Source organism: Cokeromyces recurvatus (genome assembly GCF_025118155.1).
Source record: "Cokeromyces recurvatus strain NRRL 2243 chromosome Unknown BX663scaffold_2, whole genome shotgun sequence".
NCBI lineage: Eukaryota > Fungi > Mucoromycota > Mucoromycetes > Mucorales > Mucoraceae > Cokeromyces > Cokeromyces recurvatus.
Genome location: NW_026251388.1, coordinates 538293 through 558044, shown reverse-complemented (window position 1 = coordinate 558044; position 19752 = coordinate 538293). Strand labels below are relative to the sequence as shown.

At 30.6% G+C, this 19752-nt stretch overlaps 7 protein-coding genes across 7 annotated transcripts; 2 read left to right on the top strand and 5 right to left on the bottom strand.

Annotated features, from left to right (window-relative positions):
• Nucleotides 1-82: 82 nt before the first annotated feature.
• Nucleotides 83-1354, top strand: BX663DRAFT_494622 (uncharacterized protein). Its single transcript, XM_051525526.1, has 2 exons — nt 83-104; nt 211-1354. Exon 2 carries the CDS (start codon nt 426-428, stop codon nt 1209-1211), a length of 786 nt encoding a protein of 261 aa, XP_051387028.1. The 5' UTR covers nt 83-104; nt 211-425; the 3' UTR covers nt 1212-1354.
• Nucleotides 1355-1942: 588 nt separating this feature from the next.
• BX663DRAFT_494619 (putative diphthamide synthesis protein-domain-containing protein) lies at nt 1943-3765 on the bottom strand. Its single transcript, XM_051525525.1, has 7 exons — nt 3600-3765; nt 3449-3537; nt 3309-3378; nt 3163-3226; nt 2628-3089; nt 2293-2550; nt 1943-2231 (listed from the first exon to the last, which is right to left on the bottom strand). The coding sequence occupies exons 1-7, from the start codon at nt 3733-3735 to the stop codon at nt 2012-2014; spliced, it is 1299 nt and encodes a 432-aa protein (XP_051387027.1). The 5' UTR covers nt 3736-3765; the 3' UTR covers nt 1943-2011.
• A 383-nt stretch (nt 3766-4148) lies between these two features.
• BX663DRAFT_494615 (peroxisomal membrane anchor protein conserved region-domain-containing protein) lies at nt 4149-5653 on the bottom strand. The gene is made up of 4 exons (XM_051525524.1): nt 5232-5653; nt 5089-5173; nt 4829-5028; nt 4149-4776 (listed from the first exon to the last, which is right to left on the bottom strand). Exons 1-4 carry the CDS (start codon nt 5577-5579, stop codon nt 4399-4401), a joined length of 1011 nt encoding a protein of 336 aa, XP_051387026.1. The 5' UTR covers nt 5580-5653; the 3' UTR covers nt 4149-4398.
• Nucleotides 5654-7214: 1561 nt separating this feature from the next.
• On the top strand, nt 7215-8563 carry BX663DRAFT_465426 (uncharacterized protein). Its single transcript, XM_051524036.1, has 6 exons — nt 7215-7306; nt 7413-7479; nt 7554-7929; nt 8010-8198; nt 8280-8339; nt 8434-8563. Exons 1-6 carry the CDS (start codon nt 7230-7232, stop codon nt 8496-8498), a joined length of 834 nt encoding a protein of 277 aa, XP_051387025.1. The 5' UTR covers nt 7215-7229; the 3' UTR covers nt 8499-8563.
• A 105-nt stretch (nt 8564-8668) lies between these two features.
• On the bottom strand, nt 8669-13029 carry BX663DRAFT_548130 (uncharacterized protein; the record flags this gene model as incomplete). The annotated part of the gene is made up of 10 exons (XM_051531058.1): nt 8669-8853; nt 8918-9048; nt 9155-9447; nt 9504-11883; nt 11943-12103; nt 12168-12263; nt 12365-12477; nt 12549-12785; nt 12845-12914; nt 13003-13029. The coding sequence occupies 10 exons, from the start codon at nt 13027-13029 to the stop codon at nt 8669-8671; spliced, it is 3693 nt and encodes a 1230-aa protein (XP_051387024.1).
• Nucleotides 13030-13380: 351 nt separating this feature from the next.
• BX663DRAFT_482717 (pyridoxal phosphate-dependent transferase) lies at nt 13381-14975 on the bottom strand (the record flags this gene model as incomplete). The annotated part of the gene is made up of 3 exons (XM_051524452.1): nt 13381-14628; nt 14723-14827; nt 14892-14975. The coding sequence occupies 3 exons, from the start codon at nt 14973-14975 to the stop codon at nt 13381-13383; spliced, it is 1437 nt and encodes a 478-aa protein (XP_051387023.1).
• A 1980-nt stretch (nt 14976-16955) lies between these two features.
• On the bottom strand, nt 16956-18696 carry BX663DRAFT_494603 (uncharacterized protein). Its single transcript, XM_051525523.1, has 7 exons — nt 18547-18696; nt 18338-18484; nt 18102-18276; nt 17957-18015; nt 17712-17901; nt 17240-17640; nt 16956-17179 (listed from the first exon to the last, which is right to left on the bottom strand). The coding sequence occupies exons 1-7, from the start codon at nt 18622-18624 to the stop codon at nt 17036-17038; spliced, it is 1194 nt and encodes a 397-aa protein (XP_051387022.1). The 5' UTR covers nt 18625-18696; the 3' UTR covers nt 16956-17035.
• Nucleotides 18697-19752: the final 1056 nt, after the last annotated feature.

Sequence of the window (19752 nt, the reverse complement as noted above, 5' to 3'; positions counted from 1 at the left end):
ATATGCTCTATAGTTCTAGCAGTATAATAGATAATTCAAAAATGAAACTGAACAAATTAACTCAAATAGGAGGAATAAATGGTGCATTAGTAGAAATACACGAGGTAAGTACGCACACACACACACATACATATATATGTATATATTTATATGTTTATACATATTTACAAAATTAAATTGGCTTAATATAAATAAATATTTGCTTATTAGGCTAAAGTATCAGTTCAATATGTCTTTAAATATTTCCCGTTTTTAACGCCTTGGGAAATGGTATCAGTTGTATTAATGCCTAGTATATCCTATTTTAGCTTTTATTCCGTAAGCTATTTACTTATTGGGAAATAGATGAATAAAATTAACTTTAACAAACATAGGAAAAATTAAGGAAGGGGAAAGTTTTTTCTTACTCAGGATCAAGTATTCTAATGGCTCGACCTAATGAATATGTGCTTAAGGTTCATGGATATAGTTTATTTAATGTTATCATGCAAGTAGAAACAGAAATAGAGCTAATTCAATGGAACAAATGGTTTAACATTAAGAGACAATCATCTTCAACAGACTCATTATCTTCCTTATTTAATAATAAAGTAACTACAGTAGCTGATCAAGTATTCTCCTCTGCAAAAAATAATAATAATAATGATAAATCCGCATATCGAACTAGAGAAAAAGATGACAGAATTTATAACAAACTGGGCGATATTGATAATAATCGAAAATCCAATTCCTTATCAAAGAATGAAACCATACACAATAAATTCGATTCGGACATAACAGAACAATTATTATTCCAAAGTCAAGTTGATGAAGAAAGTGATATTGAAGAAGAATGCGAGTATAGAAGAGGAAGCACGACAACTGTTTCAACATTAGTCAACTGCTATTATAATAGACCTTTTTTAACAGAATTAGAATACGGTATAAATGAAATTACAAATGCTCATGAAGCACAACGACAACGTTTAAGACAAAATCAAATGGAAACACACAGCATACATAATCAGCCGGAATCTTCTACCACAACATGGTCTCGAAGTAGTGTACCTGCTCCTGGAAATTATACAAATAAATATAACATTAATACTAATAATAGTATCACGAAAGCTTCATCTATATATCATACAGGACATACTTTATTTGATGAAGAATTATCAGAAGACATTACGACGTCAAAGACAACTATTCAACTAAAAAAAGAAAGAAAATAAAAGCAAAAGTTATTAAAATGTATAAAAATGTAAAACTAAAGCTGTTAGAATAAGATACATTGATACCAGCAAAATATATATTTGTATATGTATACATATTATTATTCTAGCAAATATATTTGGCAAACAATTTTTAACAGTCTAGACGATATTTTCTAATAAATTATTTTTATGAGGAAGCATTTTGTATTCCTTATGCGTCCTGTAATATGAGTCATTTCAATAAGACTTTTGCTTTCTAATGTAATCAAAGATATATAAGCAGTTTATCAATGTACTTGAGGGGCTTATAAAGACATCAACAGCATTGCCATGATTACTTTGTTTAAATATAAGTATAGTAAGAGAAATAGCGATTAATTTCATGTCTAATGTCCTGCAAACTATACTATTGGTATAAATAAAGAAAGCTCGGCTTGGGACGAGATAATGAGTTTTAGCATCTATTCCATAGATAACATCAGATGTATAGCTCAAAGGTTGTATCTTAATGTAATGACATTAATGAAGCAAATAATTGATCAAGGATTCAGAGGATTAATAGTGCTTGGACAAATTGTATAAAAGAAGGGATTTGAACTTATTTATATATACTTCTTCATGATCTAAAGATGTGTTTGCATACTTCATTAACGATATTAAATATGATTCGGTCATAATTGAACACCTCTTTAATACTTCTCTAATCTAAGATACTCTTATATAAATATACTCAACATCCAAAATAACAATTTTATACAAATAGTCTCTATTTATTTTAATACATATATACAAATTGTATTACTTTTTTTTCTTTCATTTTAATTTTGTGATAATGCTGTTCTTCTCTTTCGTGGTGCGCCTCTACCATGATTAGGAGTCCATGGTCCTAAGCTATCATTAGCATAAAAATCCATAGGATACACTTCTTGCCAAGTACTTTTTCCAAGTGCAACAGAAGCTTCATAAGGTGTGAGTAAAGGTTTGGGGAACGCATATCCCCAATCGATAGAAAGTCTGGGACATGCAATTTGAATCCAACTTGTATAAAAAAAAAATCGTTAGCATCTTACAGCTTAAAATCTTTTGAGTAAAAACTTACGCATCCACATCTTGGAATTGTTCTAATTTACCAGGAAAAATTTCAGATAACAATACATTAACTGAATCTTTTCCTTGCTCTTTAATAGCTTGTTCAAGATATTCTAAAATTTGTGGTTTACCCTGTCGGCCTAGCGTTCCCAATACAAGACCATATTTCTTGGCTTCTTTTGCTTGTGAAATAGCATGCTTGCGAAGTGAGTGCATTTCGTTATGATCATATCTTTCTCTAGTAAATGTTTTACCATAAGGATTATATCTACAAAAATTATTCAGAGAATATATACATATATTAGAATGACCTATTATATGCTAATAGATGTACTTTATACTAACTGGAAAGCTGGTATGTCAGGATTATGAATCATAATAGATTCTAAATGAAATCGACCATCACCAATACATACAATATAATCAACATCTGTTAGCTTGGGTGATGTACATCCCAAAATTTCACCTGGTGATAATGGCTTCGATTGTGGAATAATAACTGAAAAATCTTCTTCTAAAGGTACCTTAGATGCTTGTAAAGCAGCTGCAAATTGAATTGTACCCACTAAACAAAGTCTTTTTCCTTTTTCAAAATTTTTCTTTACTGTATTAATAAAGTGTTGCGTATCAATTCCAATATCCACAAATACGTATAGTGTTTCAATAGTAGTTACATCAACTGGCACTAAACAACTATGACCATAATGAACTAAGAAATCACATCCAAGAGCTCGAGCTGTATAATCGTCAACACAACAAGCGCCATATGTGACATCTCCCATAATTAAAGTTTCAGCATTACAAAAGCTATTATTGTAAGACTGTAAATATATATATATGTATTATTTTAAATCTAAAGCTTCTATAAAATAAGACTTACACTTCAAGAATATCTGCAATTAGACAAGCAAACATTAAAAGACCTTCTGGTAACTGAAGAGCAACTAACAATGAAACGCACATTAGCTAAACAAAAAAAAAAAAAAAAAAAAAAAAAAAATAACAGAATATTTGCATATATGTTACCTCGTTTAGCATTAGACTTTCTTACTCTCCAAACAGTTTTATGGATTTCAAAGTTGTAATTTGAAGGGATCTAGTTGAATGATTAATAATCAATTTGCATAAAATTTATAAACTCCTGTCAAAACAAATATAATTCTTACTGCTTCAATTGCTTTATTTAGTAAAGGATCATTCAAAATCTCATCAGGCACTTGATTAGCAACTCGACCACTACGTGCTCTTGGTGCTCCTATAATGAATAATTTCAAAATAAGGAAAAAATAAAATAAATAGGAATTTGTTAAATTTTACTTGCAAAACCCACAGCGCCATCTTCAATAGCGCCAGCCTCGTTATTTGCTATGTTGGCATTTTTCTTAGCACGACCAACAAAACGTTTTCTAGGCTTCTTGATTTGTTCTGAGGTAGTTGAAGGGTCTTTCTCCATTATTATATCTATTTGAAAGAAGAATAAAATAGTTGCAATATGTATTTTTTTAAAAAAAAAAAAAAAAATAAATAAATAATGAAGCTACGAACCTCTAAGCCACTACCCCAGGTAAAGGAGTTAGATCTATTGCGTTTTTTGACAAACATAACGAATATCATTATCCAGTCTTATTTGTTAATCTATTAGAGTAGCAGTTTTAAATCGTTCAATACCTCGTGCTTATTTGAGCTATTTGTTACTAAAAGTAATAATTATAGTAAATTAATGCGCAGACAGCCAAGATAATTATAAATTAAAAGCTTTGATATTAACACAGTAAATTATAATCATATTGAGGTTCTGTTAAGAGTATTACTATAACTCATAATGGGATATTAAATATCATTGAAAGTAGTTATTAAATGGTACAGATGGAAAGTCGTATTTAATACTATTATAAATAAAGCCTATTTTATATAAACATATAAAGTAAATACGGTTATAAATATTACTAGTAAGATTTCTATATAATAAAATAAGTAATGATAAAAGAAGGAAATATGTATATAAATATAGTATTATATCGAGATAATAATACAAAATAATAATACATTATATGTATATGTATATGTATACAAGAAAGCATTAAAGGATTTACTTTTATGTAATGATTAAGCACATTTAATTTGTTGATGAAGACCCAGAGGCTTCAGATTTCGTTGTAGTAGTATTAGTAGTAGTTACTATAGATTCCTTATCGTTAGGATCAGAGGTTTTATTGTCGTTTATAGAATTGTTAGCCATTTGCCAGGCAGGAATTCCTGCACGAGTACCACTACTATTAATTGTTGCAGCAAGACGAGAAGATAGTCCATCAATAGGCGAAGAAATACCAACAGGCGTATTACTAAGAGCAGGTGAAGTAGGTGCGCTTGATATTTGATCGAGTACAGTAGATGTTGCAGTACGACGACTTACTAAAAGTGATTTTAGGGATTTCATTTCATTCTGAAGATCTACCAAAACAGCATTTTGTGATTCCTTATTACGTTCTAAAGCCTATATTTGACATTAATAAAAGTATTTACAAATATTACATTCCAATTCCTACCTTTGGGACTAACTCCTTTAATGCATCAATATCACGTTTGACATTTGTAAACTCATCATCTCTCTTTTCATCACCTTCTTTAAGTTCTTTAAGGACAGTTTCAAGATTGGCAAGAGAGTCATCAACTTTTTTGGCTTGTGATGTTACAGTTGTAAGTGCTGTGTTTGTTTGATCTTTGATTTCTTTCAATGAATCTTCCACTATTATTTAGTGTTAGATAATAATTATCTTTAACAGTATTCATTGAATCTATTTTATACCTGCTTGGAATTGGGCATCTAATTTTTCTTTATCTTCTTCTAATTCTTTTTGTGTAGGAACTTTAAACCATGGACCAAAAAGACGCTATTATAATTCTGCTTTTTAAGTATTCTATACCCTTTCTTTTATATTGTTCAATTACCTTTGCTAAAGTCCATACACCATAACCTACACCACCGGCTAATACAGCAGCAATAAAAATATCTCTCCAATCATATCCTAACCTAGGAGGAATAGGTGGAGGCACATGTTGAAGGGCCATACCAGGTTGTTGCTGCACCATCATACCGCCCTGAGGTATATTTGTATTTGCTGTTGTAGCAGAGATTGCGCTAGTAGACTTTCCATTCGAACGTGCCATTGCCTCTTCAATTTCATCCGACGTCATTCCTTTTGATTCCAAAAAGGAAATTTTCTTTGCTAAAGGAGCTGACTGTACTTTGGGATCAGACAAAAAAGAAACAGCAGATGAAATAAGATCTTCGCGCATTGTTTTCTTTTTTCTTCTTTGACTAGTTAAAAATACGAATTCTATTTAAGTATGTATGAATATATATGAATTATACTTTTTTTTAAAAAAAAAAAAAAGAAATAAAAAGAAAAAGAAATAAAAAAGCGATGTGTATATGTGGGGATAAAAAATAAATAGTATGAATAATGCTTATTGCTGTATAAAATCTTTTTTTTTTTTTTTTTTCACATGACATTATAGTATTTAAAATTCAGATGAGATAAATGGGATATTTTTTAGGCCAATGAAAAAATGAGACGAATTATGCTAATGCTTACCTAATAACTTTTTGACGATTTACCTGTAAAAATCTTGAGCCTGTTGGGACAAATCTTGTTCATTACGGCGTTTATTGGTTTTTTTGTTTAAGCCTCTTTTAAAAGGTAATGGGAGACTATTACTTTTCCATACTGATTGAGCAATCTTCATTATATTTAACGAGGCGTTAATATCCCTCTGCCAAAGTGTTCGACATGTCTTTTAAACGAAAACAATATGACTAAGAAGGCTGCTTACTTTACCCAAAGTTCTAGTCATACATTATCTACAGCAGAAATGCAAAGGCATTTACCTATCAATAGTGACAACCATAAAATTACCATTCTTCTCTTCTTTCTCCAAAGCTTTATAGAAAAGACCGGTAGCACCACATTTCAAGCCTTCAGTTGGGCCAAATCTTTACAATCATGAGCGCTTTTGGTTTGTATTTAGCAAAGTTGTTATCCCTTTCATTTTTTTTTTTGGTATATTACGAGACTTGCAGTTTATTTACATGCCTGCAAACTCATAATTCTTTAGACATTTTTTATCAATTGCTTTTTTTATAGTTTAGGATAAGGTAAATAAGGTACAGAAGCTGTCAAATTGAAATGCATTCCTTAACACCTGAAGAATTTAAACAATAAAATAAATTCTATCAGTAACACGATTTAGACACTTTTAACGAATCAAAACTAATAATTCAATGTGGATCGTTTATATCATTCGATCCTATCCTTTAGCTTCCTATGACCTTTATTAAATGTAATAGATCGATTTGTTGACGACTTGAGTGACTGTCTAGTGGTAAATTGATCTTATTGCCCAAAGCACAGTACACTACTTTTGACAAAGCAGCATACCATTTACTGTCTCTAAATACACTATCTATTTTTAATGCCTTAGACCATTGAGAATCACCTTTCTTGAATAAGCTTCCTACAAAATAACTGTGTATATTTTTTGTACCTTCCCTTGGTTTGTCTGTTGGTCAGTTATTTGTTAAATCTTTTACACATTTAATTATTTTTTTTTCACCACAACAGAAACTCACCTTCACTGCCATCACAGCATGGTCAACAATGCCCCAGTTAGCTCTCCTCTCAATAATAGTGTTATAACTATACTTTGTTCCGTTTTTAACTTCTTTTTTTTTTTTTTTTTTTTACCCTACCCTTGCTCCTAAAAAGAGGTTTTTAGGTTATTTTTTTCTTTTTTTTTTGTCATTGATTATGATCTGACCCAAATTTATTTACTTACCAAATAGCAGTCATTATTCATCCTCAAATAAGGTTTACTGCATTTTCTTTTTATATGTATGAAATTTTCCCACTTCATATATTGCCTACTGTTATTCCGCTTAGTATATTGATGATATTTACACAATCTCTAACTTTTATACAAAAACGATTTTATCATGCTCGATTAAAGGGTAAAAATGTACTCATGTAAGTTATTATTATTATTATTTTCGAGAAATAGATTTTGTTGTTGTTGTTGTATATAAACTTATTCCTATAACATATATTCACATGTACATCAATTAATATATAGTACTGGAGCTTCTTCTGGTATTGGTAAGGCGTGTGCTGTAGAATTTGCAAAACAAGGATCAAATCTGGTAAATTATTAGTATCAGCAGTTTACATACGAATATTCATTCTATACACATATATCTTCTTTTTTTTTCCAAAGATTTTGGCAGCTCGACGTTTGGAAAGATTAGAAGAATTAAAAAATGAACTTACACAATCTTATTCAAATATAAAAATACATACAATGCCTTTAAATATTCGAGAAAAGAAGAATATTGACGATGCTGTACAAAGATTAGCCGTAAAAGATGACATTGATATTTTAGTAAACAATGCAGGTTTAGTTATTGGGTTAGATCACCTTTCTGAGGTAACTGAAGATTCATTTGATACAATGTTCGAAACGAACGTGAAGGGTCTTGTCTTTATGACTCAAGCTGTTCTTCATGGAATGAAACTAAATAAGAAAGGGCATATTATTAACATCGGCTCCGTTGCTGGAAAAGAAAGTTATCCTGGAGGAAGTATTTATTGTGGTAATATAATACATTTGTTCCCATTCATCAAGATATATATATATATATATATATATATATAATTTGTATTTTGTAAATAGGATCAAAACATGCTGTGGATGCAATTACTCGTTCCTTGTTATTTGAGCTTATAGATACTCCAATTCGCGTTAGTCAAGTTTCCCCTGGTCTTGTTAATACGGAGTTTTCAACCGTTCGTTTTAGAGGAGATAAAGAAAAAGCAGATAATGTCTATAAAGGATTAGACCCTTTAGTTGGACAAGATATAGGTATATATGTATATGTGCCGTGTTTAAAAGATAGGTTGAAGCTAACTTATTTATTTATTACCAATTATTTAAATATATCAGCTGAATTAGTAGTGTTTACCGCCTCAAGACCACCTCATGTTAATATTTGCGATATGTTGGGTAATGCAAAAAAAAAAAAAAAAAAAAAAAAAAAAAAAAAAAAAAGTTTAAATTTTATAAAAGTGCTAATTACATATATGAATGTACGTTGTAGTATTTCCAACAGCACAAGCAGCAGCAACCACTGTTTACCGCCGTCCTTTCAATAAGGATAATTAAATAGGGATATTTTTTTTATTATTATTATTTACCAATGTTTTGTAATAAATGAAATTTATACACATATACATAGATACGTATATATAATATATGGTTCGATTGCGATAATAACTTATAGATATTTGCTCAATTTCAATATAGCAATGGTATTATCCTTGTATTTACACATGTTAACGTCTTCTCTTAGAAGCTATTTCATCATCAATATCCATATCCATATCTACTTCCGTTAATGCACGCTTGTTTGTTTCTCGTACAGGAGCCTCTTCAGCTTCTTCCATTGTTTCTTCTAAATTAACATCAGTAAATACGTGTGCTGCTGGTGTTTCTGCATTATTTGCTCTCTTAGTTGCATCTATACATACAAAGAGAAAAAGGGAGTTAATACAATACATATGTATTTGAATATTATTATTTACCATATCTAAGGCCCTTCTTCTTTAATACTTGGTCAATTGATTGAACATAAGCAACATAGTGTTCCCATTCCTTATTATTTTCATCAACGACCAATCCATTTTGTTGTAAACAATCTTCTAAATGATTGTGTCTATTATAGAATTAAAAAAAAAAAAAAAAAAAAAAAAAAAAAAAAAAAAAAAAAGTCAAATCTTAGAAAAGAAAAAAATTCACTGTTTTAAATACATAATACTTACATTCTTGCAATATCTCTTGCACGAGTAAGCTCTTTACCAAAGATGGAAAGTATTTTGAAAAACTTGAGGGCGTTATCTCGTTCGTCATATCTGTTATTTTTATGTGCATCAGCAGCTTTGGAAAGAGCAAATGAAATACCATCAATATGAATACGTTCACAAATTACTTGAGGAGGAACTTTCTTGACAGGATCTTGTTGATCTGCTTGCTTTAATGAGTTTGCTTCGAGACGAGCTAATTTCATTGTCTTATCTGTAGAACGACCTGAATCTGTTACATTTGCATTGAAAGACTAATAGAGTATTTAGTACAGAACAGTATTAATTTTAAAAGAAAAAAAAAACTTACATTCTTTAATGCTTCGAGATAAGCTCTACAAATGCCATCTGCTGCAATTTCACCTGTAATCAAATCTAGTTGGAATTCGGATATCAAAGCCTTGATAATATCATCTAATTCGGTATTATTTAACCCATATTGTTCCAAGATAAGGACAGCGTAACTCATATCAAAAACATTTATAAGAACACCACGTGAAAAGTTTGTGAATAATTTGTATAGTAAATCTCTTTCAGAGGTAAGTACCTTTTTAGATGCTTCATCATCGATATCAAAATCTTCAAGGGCAGAGTTGACTTTTTTGACTTGCTCAGTTACAATATTAGCACAAGCTTTTTGCAAATCATTAGGACATCTTGTCTTTAAGCGAGTTAAACCAAATGAATCAAAGATATCACTATTGAATAACCAGTACATGTCAACTAAATATCCAAAAGCTGCAATACGAACTTCAGGTAGAGGGCTAACATCAACACCTTTTACAAGCTCGGTAAATTTATCAAGAACCCAATCACGACGACGCTCAATAAAAGGGGTTATATCACTTGTATTGGCTGTAGTTGAAAGCGCATGACATTTCCACATCATATAACGAGACAAAACAGTCATAGCTGATAAACTAATATCCTTTTCCTTTTCATTGCCAAAAGCAGCACGATCAACAAGAGCACCAACATACTCAATGGTATTCATACTCATACCATGGAAATCATCCATTGCTGTTGTAGCATCACAAAAGTTGATTAAACATGCTAAACGAAGCATGCTAACAGAAATTGAATGAATAAGTGCAGGTGTATAATTAGAAGTAACCAGATCTTTGCCGTTACAAGCTTCTCTAACTTGATTTACAACTGCTTCTTTCAAATCGCTTAAATGAATATGATTGAATTCTGAAAGACTTGTATTCTTAGTCATATATTGCAAAGAATCGGCACAGTTAGTTAAAAGATCAGTCGAAATAGCACCTAGATAGACTCTAACAAGTATTTGTAATAAATCTTCATATTCCTTTTCAGCACGCAATTCCAAGTAAACATTAAGATTCATAAGGCTAGGAAGAGTAACAAGCTGTGTGAGTCTGTTGCTGTCATCTAAATGTTTAGACAATAACTTGGGCAAGACTTGTACCAAATGACGAGAAAGTTCATTCTTGTTCTCTTCCCAGAACACATCATCGAGTTTCTTTCTATCTTTATTTTCGGGTAAATTCTTATCAAGCCCCTTGTTCATAGCTGTACGAATGCATGCAACAAATACATTAATCAAGATAGTCTCTTCATCTTCAGAAAGTCTATAGCAGTCTTCAATATCAGCTCCAGTATCCATCTCATCATTATCTTTAGATTGTTGTTGTTGAGATTGAGAATGATCGCGACGTAGATAATCAGACATAGCTTCATAATCTTGTAATTCTGGTATTTGTTCCCAAAGAGCTTCAACAATATTATTAACAATAAAATTACGCTTTTCAGCTAATGCACTTGTTAAGGTCTCAAAGTCTACTTGCATTTCCTCATTATTTCCTTTTTCAATAATATTACTACACTGTTCAACAAGGAATGAGGATATAGCTTTAAACGTAACCCACGATTTGTTGACAGCTGGGACTGAATTAGTAGTAGAAGTGCCAGAACGACGACCCCCTTTATTGGTTCCAGATAAAGATTTTGTAACTTCCTTGAGTAATGGATCAATCATATTGGTATCTATCAAGACTTTAACAAAAGGTGCAGCAGATTTACGAACGCGAGGTACATCAGAGGCAATCATACTTGATAATTGGCTATGGCCTTTTTTACTCAAGATATTAATCTTCAACTTGAAGAGGGTACTACACAATTGAATTGCATTGACACGAACAGATACATCGATATCTTGAAGTGCCATTTCTTCAATACGACCCTTAAAACGGTTTGTGAAAGTTGAAAGTTTACTAGCAATATCTTCAATCTTGTATAATTTAGTAATTGATTTAATGGCTTCAGAACGAACACTGGCACTTTGATCATTAAAAGCCCAGCCAAAGAATCGAAGATAAAGATTGTCTACAAAAAAACTTTGGTAGTTTTGCATCCAATTACATAACTCTTTGAAACATTCTGTACGAATTACAGATTCAACATCACGTGAACGATGAACAAAGATACTTTCAAAAAACTCAGTAAGGTACTCTTCCAGATCTTTGCATTTGCGTTGAGCTACTGTACATTTTTGTTTCAAGCCATTCATTCTATCTCTATTTGGAGTTCTCTTTTTCTTTTCTGCATTTAATTGTCGATTGGCAATTGATAACTCATCCCTTGTTTTTTCTCCTACAACACATAATTGATTTATAATTTTGAGAGCAATAAGAGTTGCAGTATGACGAAAAGGACGATAAGTAGAGCTAATAGAAAAGAGTTAAATAAGTAAAAATATTATACGTAAAATAATGCTTACCTTGACATAGTTGTTAACCAGTTTTGTAAAGTTTCAATTAATACACCATCATAGATAAGGTCATGTTGGCATTGATCAATCAATTCTTGGAAAAACACCAGTAAATTTCGTCTCAAAGTCTTGAATTCTTTTAATTTAGAAACAATTGGGTATTCTGTGTGGGGAAGCTGTATATGTTTATAAATATTAACTTGAACTTTTTTCACATTTATATATGTTAATACCATTTACCTTGGCTAACTCCTCTTGGAGTTCTTGGAGAGCATTAAATGAGCCATCATCTTGTTCTAAAGCTTCAGATGTTATTGCCATCGAGCAGCCAGAGCTCTATTTTTATTTATTTATTTATTTTTTTTATAAAAAAAAGGGGGGGGAGAGTTTAGTTTTTATTTTAAGAAATAAAATAAAAAAATAAATTGTCAACTTACACGAATGACAAAATTGATCAAGTCTTTTAAAGCAGCAGCTTGACTGACTTTATATTGCTTTACCCAACCTTCCACAACTTCATCTATACTGCATTCAGGTATTAATGCTTTATCTATAAATATTTGTATATTAGTTTGAAGCTTATTACATAATTTTTTGCAACATTTAAATCAAATACTTAACCATATAAACTTGCTTGAGTAAGATTTTGGCTAACTTGTTCTAATAATTGACTGCTAGTATTTAGAACAATATTAGATGCAACATTTTTAGTATTAGCCCTCTTTCTGCGAGAAACTTTTTTTGAAGTCTGTTGAGTGCTCGTCTCATATTCGCTCTCTGATTCATTTTCAGATGGATTTAACTCATCTTCTTCTTCACTAGACTCATCCTGTTGAATTATTCTTCTCTTATTTGCAGCTTTTTAAATTAAATAGATTAGTGAAGGCATAATTGATGTTCCTGTTTATTATCATTACCATTTTTTTGTTTCATAAACATATCAGGTACTGTTGCAGTACGAAGAGATCTTTGTGAGGACGAATTATTCTACAGTAATATATAATCAGTTTTCTTTTCTTTTTTTTTTTTTTCTTTTTTTTTAAAAAAAAGGGGGGGTTATATCATCTTTAATTACCAAGTTGGTTTTCTTTGCTCTCGGCATGGTAAATTAAGAAACTTTAATAAAAAAAAAAGCAAAAATGAAAAATGAAAAAAAAAAATAAAGGTTTAGCGCGTTCAAATTACTTTACGCGGATATCAGTCTGCGCGTTGTTGCACTTTTTGCCTTTCTCCCATGAAAACAGTCACAATTTACAATTTGTTCAAGGAGAAGAAGATTGTTACCTTTAAATCGGCATAAAAAAAAATAATAATACAAATTATGGCTTTATTATAAAAAGGAAAATAAATAAAATACATGGTATTTAATATAAGAATATTACATACCACATATATAAATACATATACATATATGTATATAGTAAAGAGGATAAGTTAAAAGTATTTATCGTGTTTAATCTCTATATTTATCCATAAAATTACTGTGGAATTGTTTAAGACTATGACAAAAGTCTTCAAAAAGGTTTTCTTCAGGAAGGAAAGTAGATCGGAAATGATATGTTCCAGGTTCTTGGCCAAATCCAGAACCTGGGACTACGCAAACACCTGTAGTATCCAACATAGCCATAGAATAGAAACTATCAGGAGTCATACCTGCATCCTCAGCAGCCTTGATTGCTTTTTTAGACAATCTAATTCTAGGGAATAAATACATAGCTCCTTCAGCATCATTACAAGTTACACCTTCTAGATTATTAAAGCATTTAGCAAGCTTTTCGGCTCTACGTGTAAGTGATTGATAAATAGCTTCGATTTCGGCCTTATACTGGGGATATGAAGGGTCACCTTCAACAGGAGGATTTGTCATGAGATCTACCATAATCTGACCATGTACATTAGGACATAATGAAATAGAAGCAATTTTATAGAGTTGATCCATTACTTCCGTATCAATATTAACGCATTCAAAGTAACCCCCACGTCGACCACATTCACCAATCATACCCTTTGAAGTTGAATGAAATGAGAAAAGCTCTTGATCCTGATATTCAGGACCCATAGACCTGAGTACCTTTTTAAAACTATGGAAAGGACGATGTTGAGGTTGGTAGATATTACTTTGGTATACCTCATCTGCTAATAATACAATACGCTTTTCATGACAAAAACGAATAATTTCACGAATATTTTCTTCTGAAAGACATTGACCTGTTGGATTACCAGGATTAATAATAACAAGAGCACGAACATTTATATCCTTTTTTTGAGCTTCTTCTAAAGACTTTTCAAGATCATCACGATCTAGACCCCAATCTTCCTTTTCATTAAGATAATAAGGTACAGGTGCAGCGTCTACTAAAGAAACAGTGGCAGAATAAAGAGGGTATTGTGGAATAGGAATCATGATTCCTACCTGCTTATCTTGTGTTAAAAGATGAATCACTCTCTGAACACCTTCTGATGCGCCCTGTGTCAAGAAAATATCATCTGGGTTTGAAGGATAACCATCACGCTGTTCAATAAATTTTGCAACATTTTCACGAATATGAGCGATGCCTTTTGAATGAGAATAAGCGCCCACACTACCAATATGTTTTAAAAGAACTTCTGCGCGTGCAATAGCATCAGCTGGGTATAATTTTGAAACAAGTAATCTATTTTCTGCTTTTAATAAATCTGGATTCTCACAAAGAGATGCAACCTATTTAAGAACATTATTTAATTTCTGATTCTCTTTACTATATTTCTCTTTTTTTTTCTTTTTTTTTTCTTTTTACTGTTTTCACAATTATTACCTGTCTGAAGAACGTAATAGGCTTTTGATTTAATTGCTGTGGATTCCCAATATTACAGAAAATAACTTTATCAAAGTTTAGTTTAGAAGGATCTTTTCTTAGTTTCTACATATATAAATCTAAGTTCCCTGGAACACATTATGTTTTGTGATCAAATATATTATAATACCTCACTTAAAGCTTCAGCACGAATAGGTAAAGCACCACGAACGGCGTATTCTACATTCTTAACTAGAGGATGAATAGTTTTCATTGTTAAGACTTTACCTATTATTAATTCAGAGAGAGAGAGAAAGAGGTGAGGAATTAAATTAATTTCATTACATAATCTTATTTTGCTATCCTCTTTTCCTTACCAGGTTTTGTTGAAATGGACTGAGACCTACATTGATTTAAATTTAGATTCTTATTCTTTGTTGACTTTAAAAATGATCTAAGCATTTTATATTATAAGTAATAAAAAAAGAAAGAAAGAAAATGCAGCAGTAAAAGAGAAAAAGAAAGAAATATTATTCTGGGACAAATAAAAGAAAGTGAAATGATACGAATGTTTTTTTTTTAGGTCAAACTCCGAATACTCACTACTTACCTATAAAACAAATGACTAAAGAAAAAAGTTTGGTTGATTATTACCCGCAATTTAAAAATTGTGCAGAAAGTTTATTAAATAGCGGGGAATGTTTAATACATTGTAGTACGTTTAAAATAATGAATAAATTCGAAAGACTCAATGAGTACTAGGTTTTATTTAATATATCAAATTTGCTCGGGCTGGATTTATAAAAAGAAATACAAAAATAAAATAAAATAAAAACCCACTCTTTTTTATTATGATTAAGAAAAGGAGAAAAACGACCACAGTATGAAATATGTTTTACCAGGAGTATTTCTAATTCTATTTAGCGTAAATTGTTAGAATAAATCAATATAGTCTAAAATATGATAGTAGCAATATGTGATTCCAATTAAGGTAATAAACTAACTCAACTGTGACCGTGTTAATGAATACGTGTATTGAGTCATATTACTATTTTTAAGTCAGCAATTATATAAAAACGCGTTAAAAAATGAAAGATATAAAGTAACATTTCCTGAGATTATTAGGCTTATCTTCTATAGAGTTAAAAATGACACAAATTACAATAGTTAAAATTTATATTAATACCCGTTCATTATTTCAAATAATTTTAAGTTGCTGCACCCTTTTTTTTTTTTCCTTACCCCACATTTTATTTTATTTTTCTACTAAGAAAGGATTTGATTTATTAAGTGAATACATAACAAATATAATTAAAATCCGAAATTCTATTTTAGTATATCTTCACTTATTTGTTTACGTAAAAACTTTTTACCTTTATCTTACCTTTTCTCCAGAACAATTAGACCATTAAATAATTTGTTAATATAACATGGTTATTTTTATGAGTATGAATGGCTAGTTTATGTTTGTTGGCACCTGCCGCCGGCCAATTACAATAAACCAAAGTGGAAGAATGTATCAATGTCAAATAATAAAATATATAATATTCTCAAAATATACAAATATAATTCCAAGAGAAATAAAGAAAATCAATTATATTTCTCACTATGATATTTACATGAATACTGATTAGATCTGTAAATATATTCTCGTGCTTTGTATCCCATTTGTAGACCATAAAAGTAGACAGACCGTCTTTCTTTACTCTAGTATTAGTTATTGATTAAAGCTGCTTATATAGCATGTGTTAAAAAAAGGGGGGGCCGACAGACAGACAAACAGACAATTTTACAGTTACTGCAACAGAAATATAATATATGAGTTGTATGTTATTCATAATAAGTTTTGATGGCCCATTGTTTCATATATTTATATCCAAAGTGTCATCTTTTGATAAAATTGCAGGAAATAATAATAAAATATACAATTTAATTTCCTTATAATTACTTTGTGGTAATGAAAGCTACCACTCTTTTTTTTTCAGTTTCTTCCTAGCAACTTGTTTTCTCGAAACACTTTCCCTGTCGTAAATACTCTTCACACTTACTATAATCAAGTTTTATCTCCTGGTAACTAATTACTTAAAGGATTAACTCATAACAAGTAACTCTTATATATTTCTTTTTATAATGTATTTAAATACACTACATGCTTAAATAGTCTTTCTTTCTTTTTTAAGAAAGAACTGTAAGAATATTATAAAAGAATAACCATCAAGTATCCATACTACATCAATATTTTATCATTATGTGACACATGTATGAAGCTTAATGTTTCTTTCTTCTACGAACATATTTTACTTGTTTTTTTTTGAAAATTAGATTGTTTATTATCTATTTTTTCTGATTATTGTTTTCCATAGTATTTATAACCTTTTCTCCTTTTTCTGTTATGCTCTCATTCATTGAAAGAGAAGGTGTTGGTATGTTGTTAACGGAACTCTTCTTATTATTAATTGTATTGTAAATTGCCAATGCCTAGATAGAAATAAAGTGAGTATGAATTATACATCTAAAGTATGCATATATCTTTATTACTTGTGTCACCATAGATGCAGCATCATTTGCTGCTGTAGGTACAATCAATGTAGTTCCTTCCTTGGCCATCCTACCAAACGCTTCCACATATTTTTCTGCAACAGTCATTGATACAGCATCATTACCATGGTTAATGGCGATCGCACGAGCTACTCTCTCAATTCCCTCTGCAGAAGCTTTGGCACGTAAAATGATGGCTTCAGCTTCACCTGCAGCCATATTAATTTTCTCTGCTTTTTCTGCTTCGGATGCCAAAATGGTTGCTTGCTTACGACCTTCAGCAACATTAATAGCTGCTTGTCTAGCACCTTCAGATTCAAGAATTTGAGCTCTCTTTGTTCTTTCTGCTGAAACCTGTTGATGCATAGATTCAACCACTTTTGTAGGTGGATGAATATCACCTATTATATAAACATGACAGCTATTTTAGTAAATGTATCTAAATATTTTTATTATCTAAATCGCTCCTTACGAATTTCATAACGTAAGCAACGAATACCCCAATCTTCAGCAGCAGAGTTAATAGCATCAACAATGTTTGCGTTTAAATGAGCACGTTCTGCCAGTGTTCGGTCTAAAGTCATTTGACCAATTTCTGCACGCATTGTCGTTTGTGCTAGTTGTGTAATAGCAAATTCTGCGTCTTCAACACCATATGAAGCCTTTACTCATATCAGTTTATTAAATGCATTATTTTCAAAGTAGATTTCTCATTACCTTATATGGATCTACGCATTTGAAATATAAAACACCATCTAATTCCAACGTAACGTTATCTAACATTATAATACATTAATGCTTGGAAATAAAAAAAATAAAAAAGAATATAAAAAATAAAAAAAAAAATCTAAATTTCCCGTACCATGAGTAATCGCACTTTGACTAGGAACTTCAATAGCTGTTTCTTTTAAACTCTTCACATATTTAATGCGATCAATAAATGGAACTAAAATATTTAAACCAGGTTCCAATAATCTATGAAATCTTCCCATGCGTTCAACAATCCACGCTTCTTGTTGAGGAACAAATTTGATTATCTATTGAAATTGTGTCAATGAGCTGGTTTATTAAGTCTCTCGTCACCCTATGATATCTTACCGTATTTCGAGGTAAAGATTGACGCTCAGAACTACCGCCCCAAGAACTTCCAATACCAGCTTGAGAGCCTCCATAAGCATTATCATAGTCATTATTATAATTATACCCTCCGTTAAATGCAATGCTTCTACGCATTATAGGGGTTGACTAAAATAAATATAATTGTTAAAGTACTTTATTATAACAATACATGATGAAGAATAATTTACTCTGATAGCTTGTGTGCTGAAAGTAGATAACACTTTTCTTGAAGCATTTAATCCACGAGATCTTAAAATGCTGCTCATAATAGATTGAAGAAAATTTTATAAATATGTTTATTCTTCTGGGGTAAGAAAAAATAAAAATAAAATAAAATGAAATAATAACATCCTTTTAGACAGAGGAAACTTAAGTTATGGGGTGTATATAAAATGAATTTCTAGTAGAGCTAGCAGTATTATACTTACAATAAAGGATCTATGACATAAGATTTTATGCAAAAGAAATAATGAAGATTATTTTTTTTTTATTTTTTTTAATGCTTTTTTTTATAGCAGAAGTCTGTCTAATTCAATATTGACAAACACCTGACTGCATTTGCCATTCGTACATACAAAAATAGATTACTTTTATATACACATACATATAAGCATCTTCTTTATTAACATTATTATCATTATTACAAAAATCACACTCTTCTTTTTTCATTTTTATTATTACATTATATAAAAAATGGTGGGGATATGGTTATGCCTGGAGTCACAGACACATAGTATCTACTTTAGGCTTAGGAATATATCACCCAGAAAGTCGAGAACTGAAGCATTCTCACCGAGCGCCCGCCGAAGCGTTAACTCAAGGATCGAACAACAACAGCCCATAATTCGACAATCACTCAATCGAGCTTGAGTTACCTAAGGATATACGCAGATAATTGATGAAATAACCCTTCCCTACACTACTGATACCTTAAAAAAGATACTTTCGCATAAACGGATTACTTCCTACGCCCTAGTTTGGTAACATTGATATTCAGAGAAATCGCAAGCTAAGGAAAAAAAAGAAAATTATATCATGGATTGAGCCTTTATTTATAGACAAAAAAAAATTTTTAATTAAAGCACCGAAAAACTTAAAAAAAAAATTTTAACTGGATCATCCTATTAATTTTTTAAAACAAGTCACACAAATTTCCATGAATTTCGAAAGTCCATTAGCTTTATCTCTTTTTTTTTTTTTTTAAATAGATATTTAATTGTGGCTTATTGTTTGCAACACGAATATTTTAGAATTATATTATGTAACAAGAAATAGTTTTGTTTGCATATTTGTGTATTATGTATTACAGCATTACTTAGTCTTAGAAATAAATAAACTATTTTAAACTGTCCAATTAAATAGATACTTTGTAAAATACAGACGTTGAAGGAATA

What these genes read in the sequence shown, in the direction of transcription:
- BX663DRAFT_494622 (XM_051525526.1), top strand. Translation starts at nt 426, where the DNA reads ATGGCTCGACCTAATGAATATGTGCTTAAGGTTCATGGATATAGTTTA.
- BX663DRAFT_494619 (XM_051525525.1), bottom strand. Translation starts at nt 3,735, where the DNA reads ATGGAGAAAGACCCTTCAACTACCTCAGAACAAATCAAGAAGCCTAGA. An exon ending in TAAATAAAGCAATTGAAGCA is followed by an intron (nt 3,379 to 3,448) that starts GTAAGAATTATA and finishes TCATTCAACTAG; the next exon opens with ATCCCTTCAAATTACAACTT. An exon ending in CCTGACATACCAGCTTTCCA is followed by an intron (nt 2,551 to 2,627) that starts GTTAGTATAAAG and finishes TAATTTTTGTAG; the next exon opens with ATATAATCCTTATGGTAAAA.
- BX663DRAFT_494615 (XM_051525524.1), bottom strand. Translation starts at nt 5,579, where the DNA reads ATGCGCGAAGATCTTATTTCATCTGCTGTTTCTTTTTTGTCTGATCCC. An exon ending in AGATGCCCAATTCCAAGCAG is followed by an intron (nt 5,029 to 5,088) that starts GTATAAAATAGA and finishes ACTAAATAATAG; the next exon opens with TGGAAGATTCATTGAAAGAA. An exon ending in TAAAGGAGTTAGTCCCAAAG is followed by an intron (nt 4,777 to 4,828) that starts GTAGGAATTGGA and finishes TGTCAAATATAG; the next exon opens with GCTTTAGAACGTAATAAGGA.
- BX663DRAFT_465426 (XM_051524036.1), top strand. Translation starts at nt 7,230, where the DNA reads ATGATATTTACACAATCTCTAACTTTTATACAAAAACGATTTTATCAT. An exon ending in TGGAGGAAGTATTTATTGTG is followed by an intron (nt 7,930 to 8,009) that starts GTAATATAATAC and finishes TTTTGTAAATAG; the next exon opens with GATCAAAACATGCTGTGGAT. An exon ending in TTTAGTTGGACAAGATATAG is followed by an intron (nt 8,199 to 8,279) that starts GTATATATGTAT and finishes TAAATATATCAG; the next exon opens with CTGAATTAGTAGTGTTTACC.
- BX663DRAFT_494603 (XM_051525523.1), bottom strand. Translation starts at nt 18,624, where the DNA reads ATGAGCAGCATTTTAAGATCTCGTGGATTAAATGCTTCAAGAAAAGTG. An exon ending in AATCTTTACCTCGAAATACG is followed by an intron (nt 18,277 to 18,337) that starts GTAAGATATCAT and finishes CAATTTCAATAG; the next exon opens with ATAATCAAATTTGTTCCTCA. An exon ending in AATGCGTAGATCCATATAAG is followed by an intron (nt 17,902 to 17,956) that starts GTAATGAGAAAT and finishes ATATGAGTAAAG; the next exon opens with GCTTCATATGGTGTTGAAGA.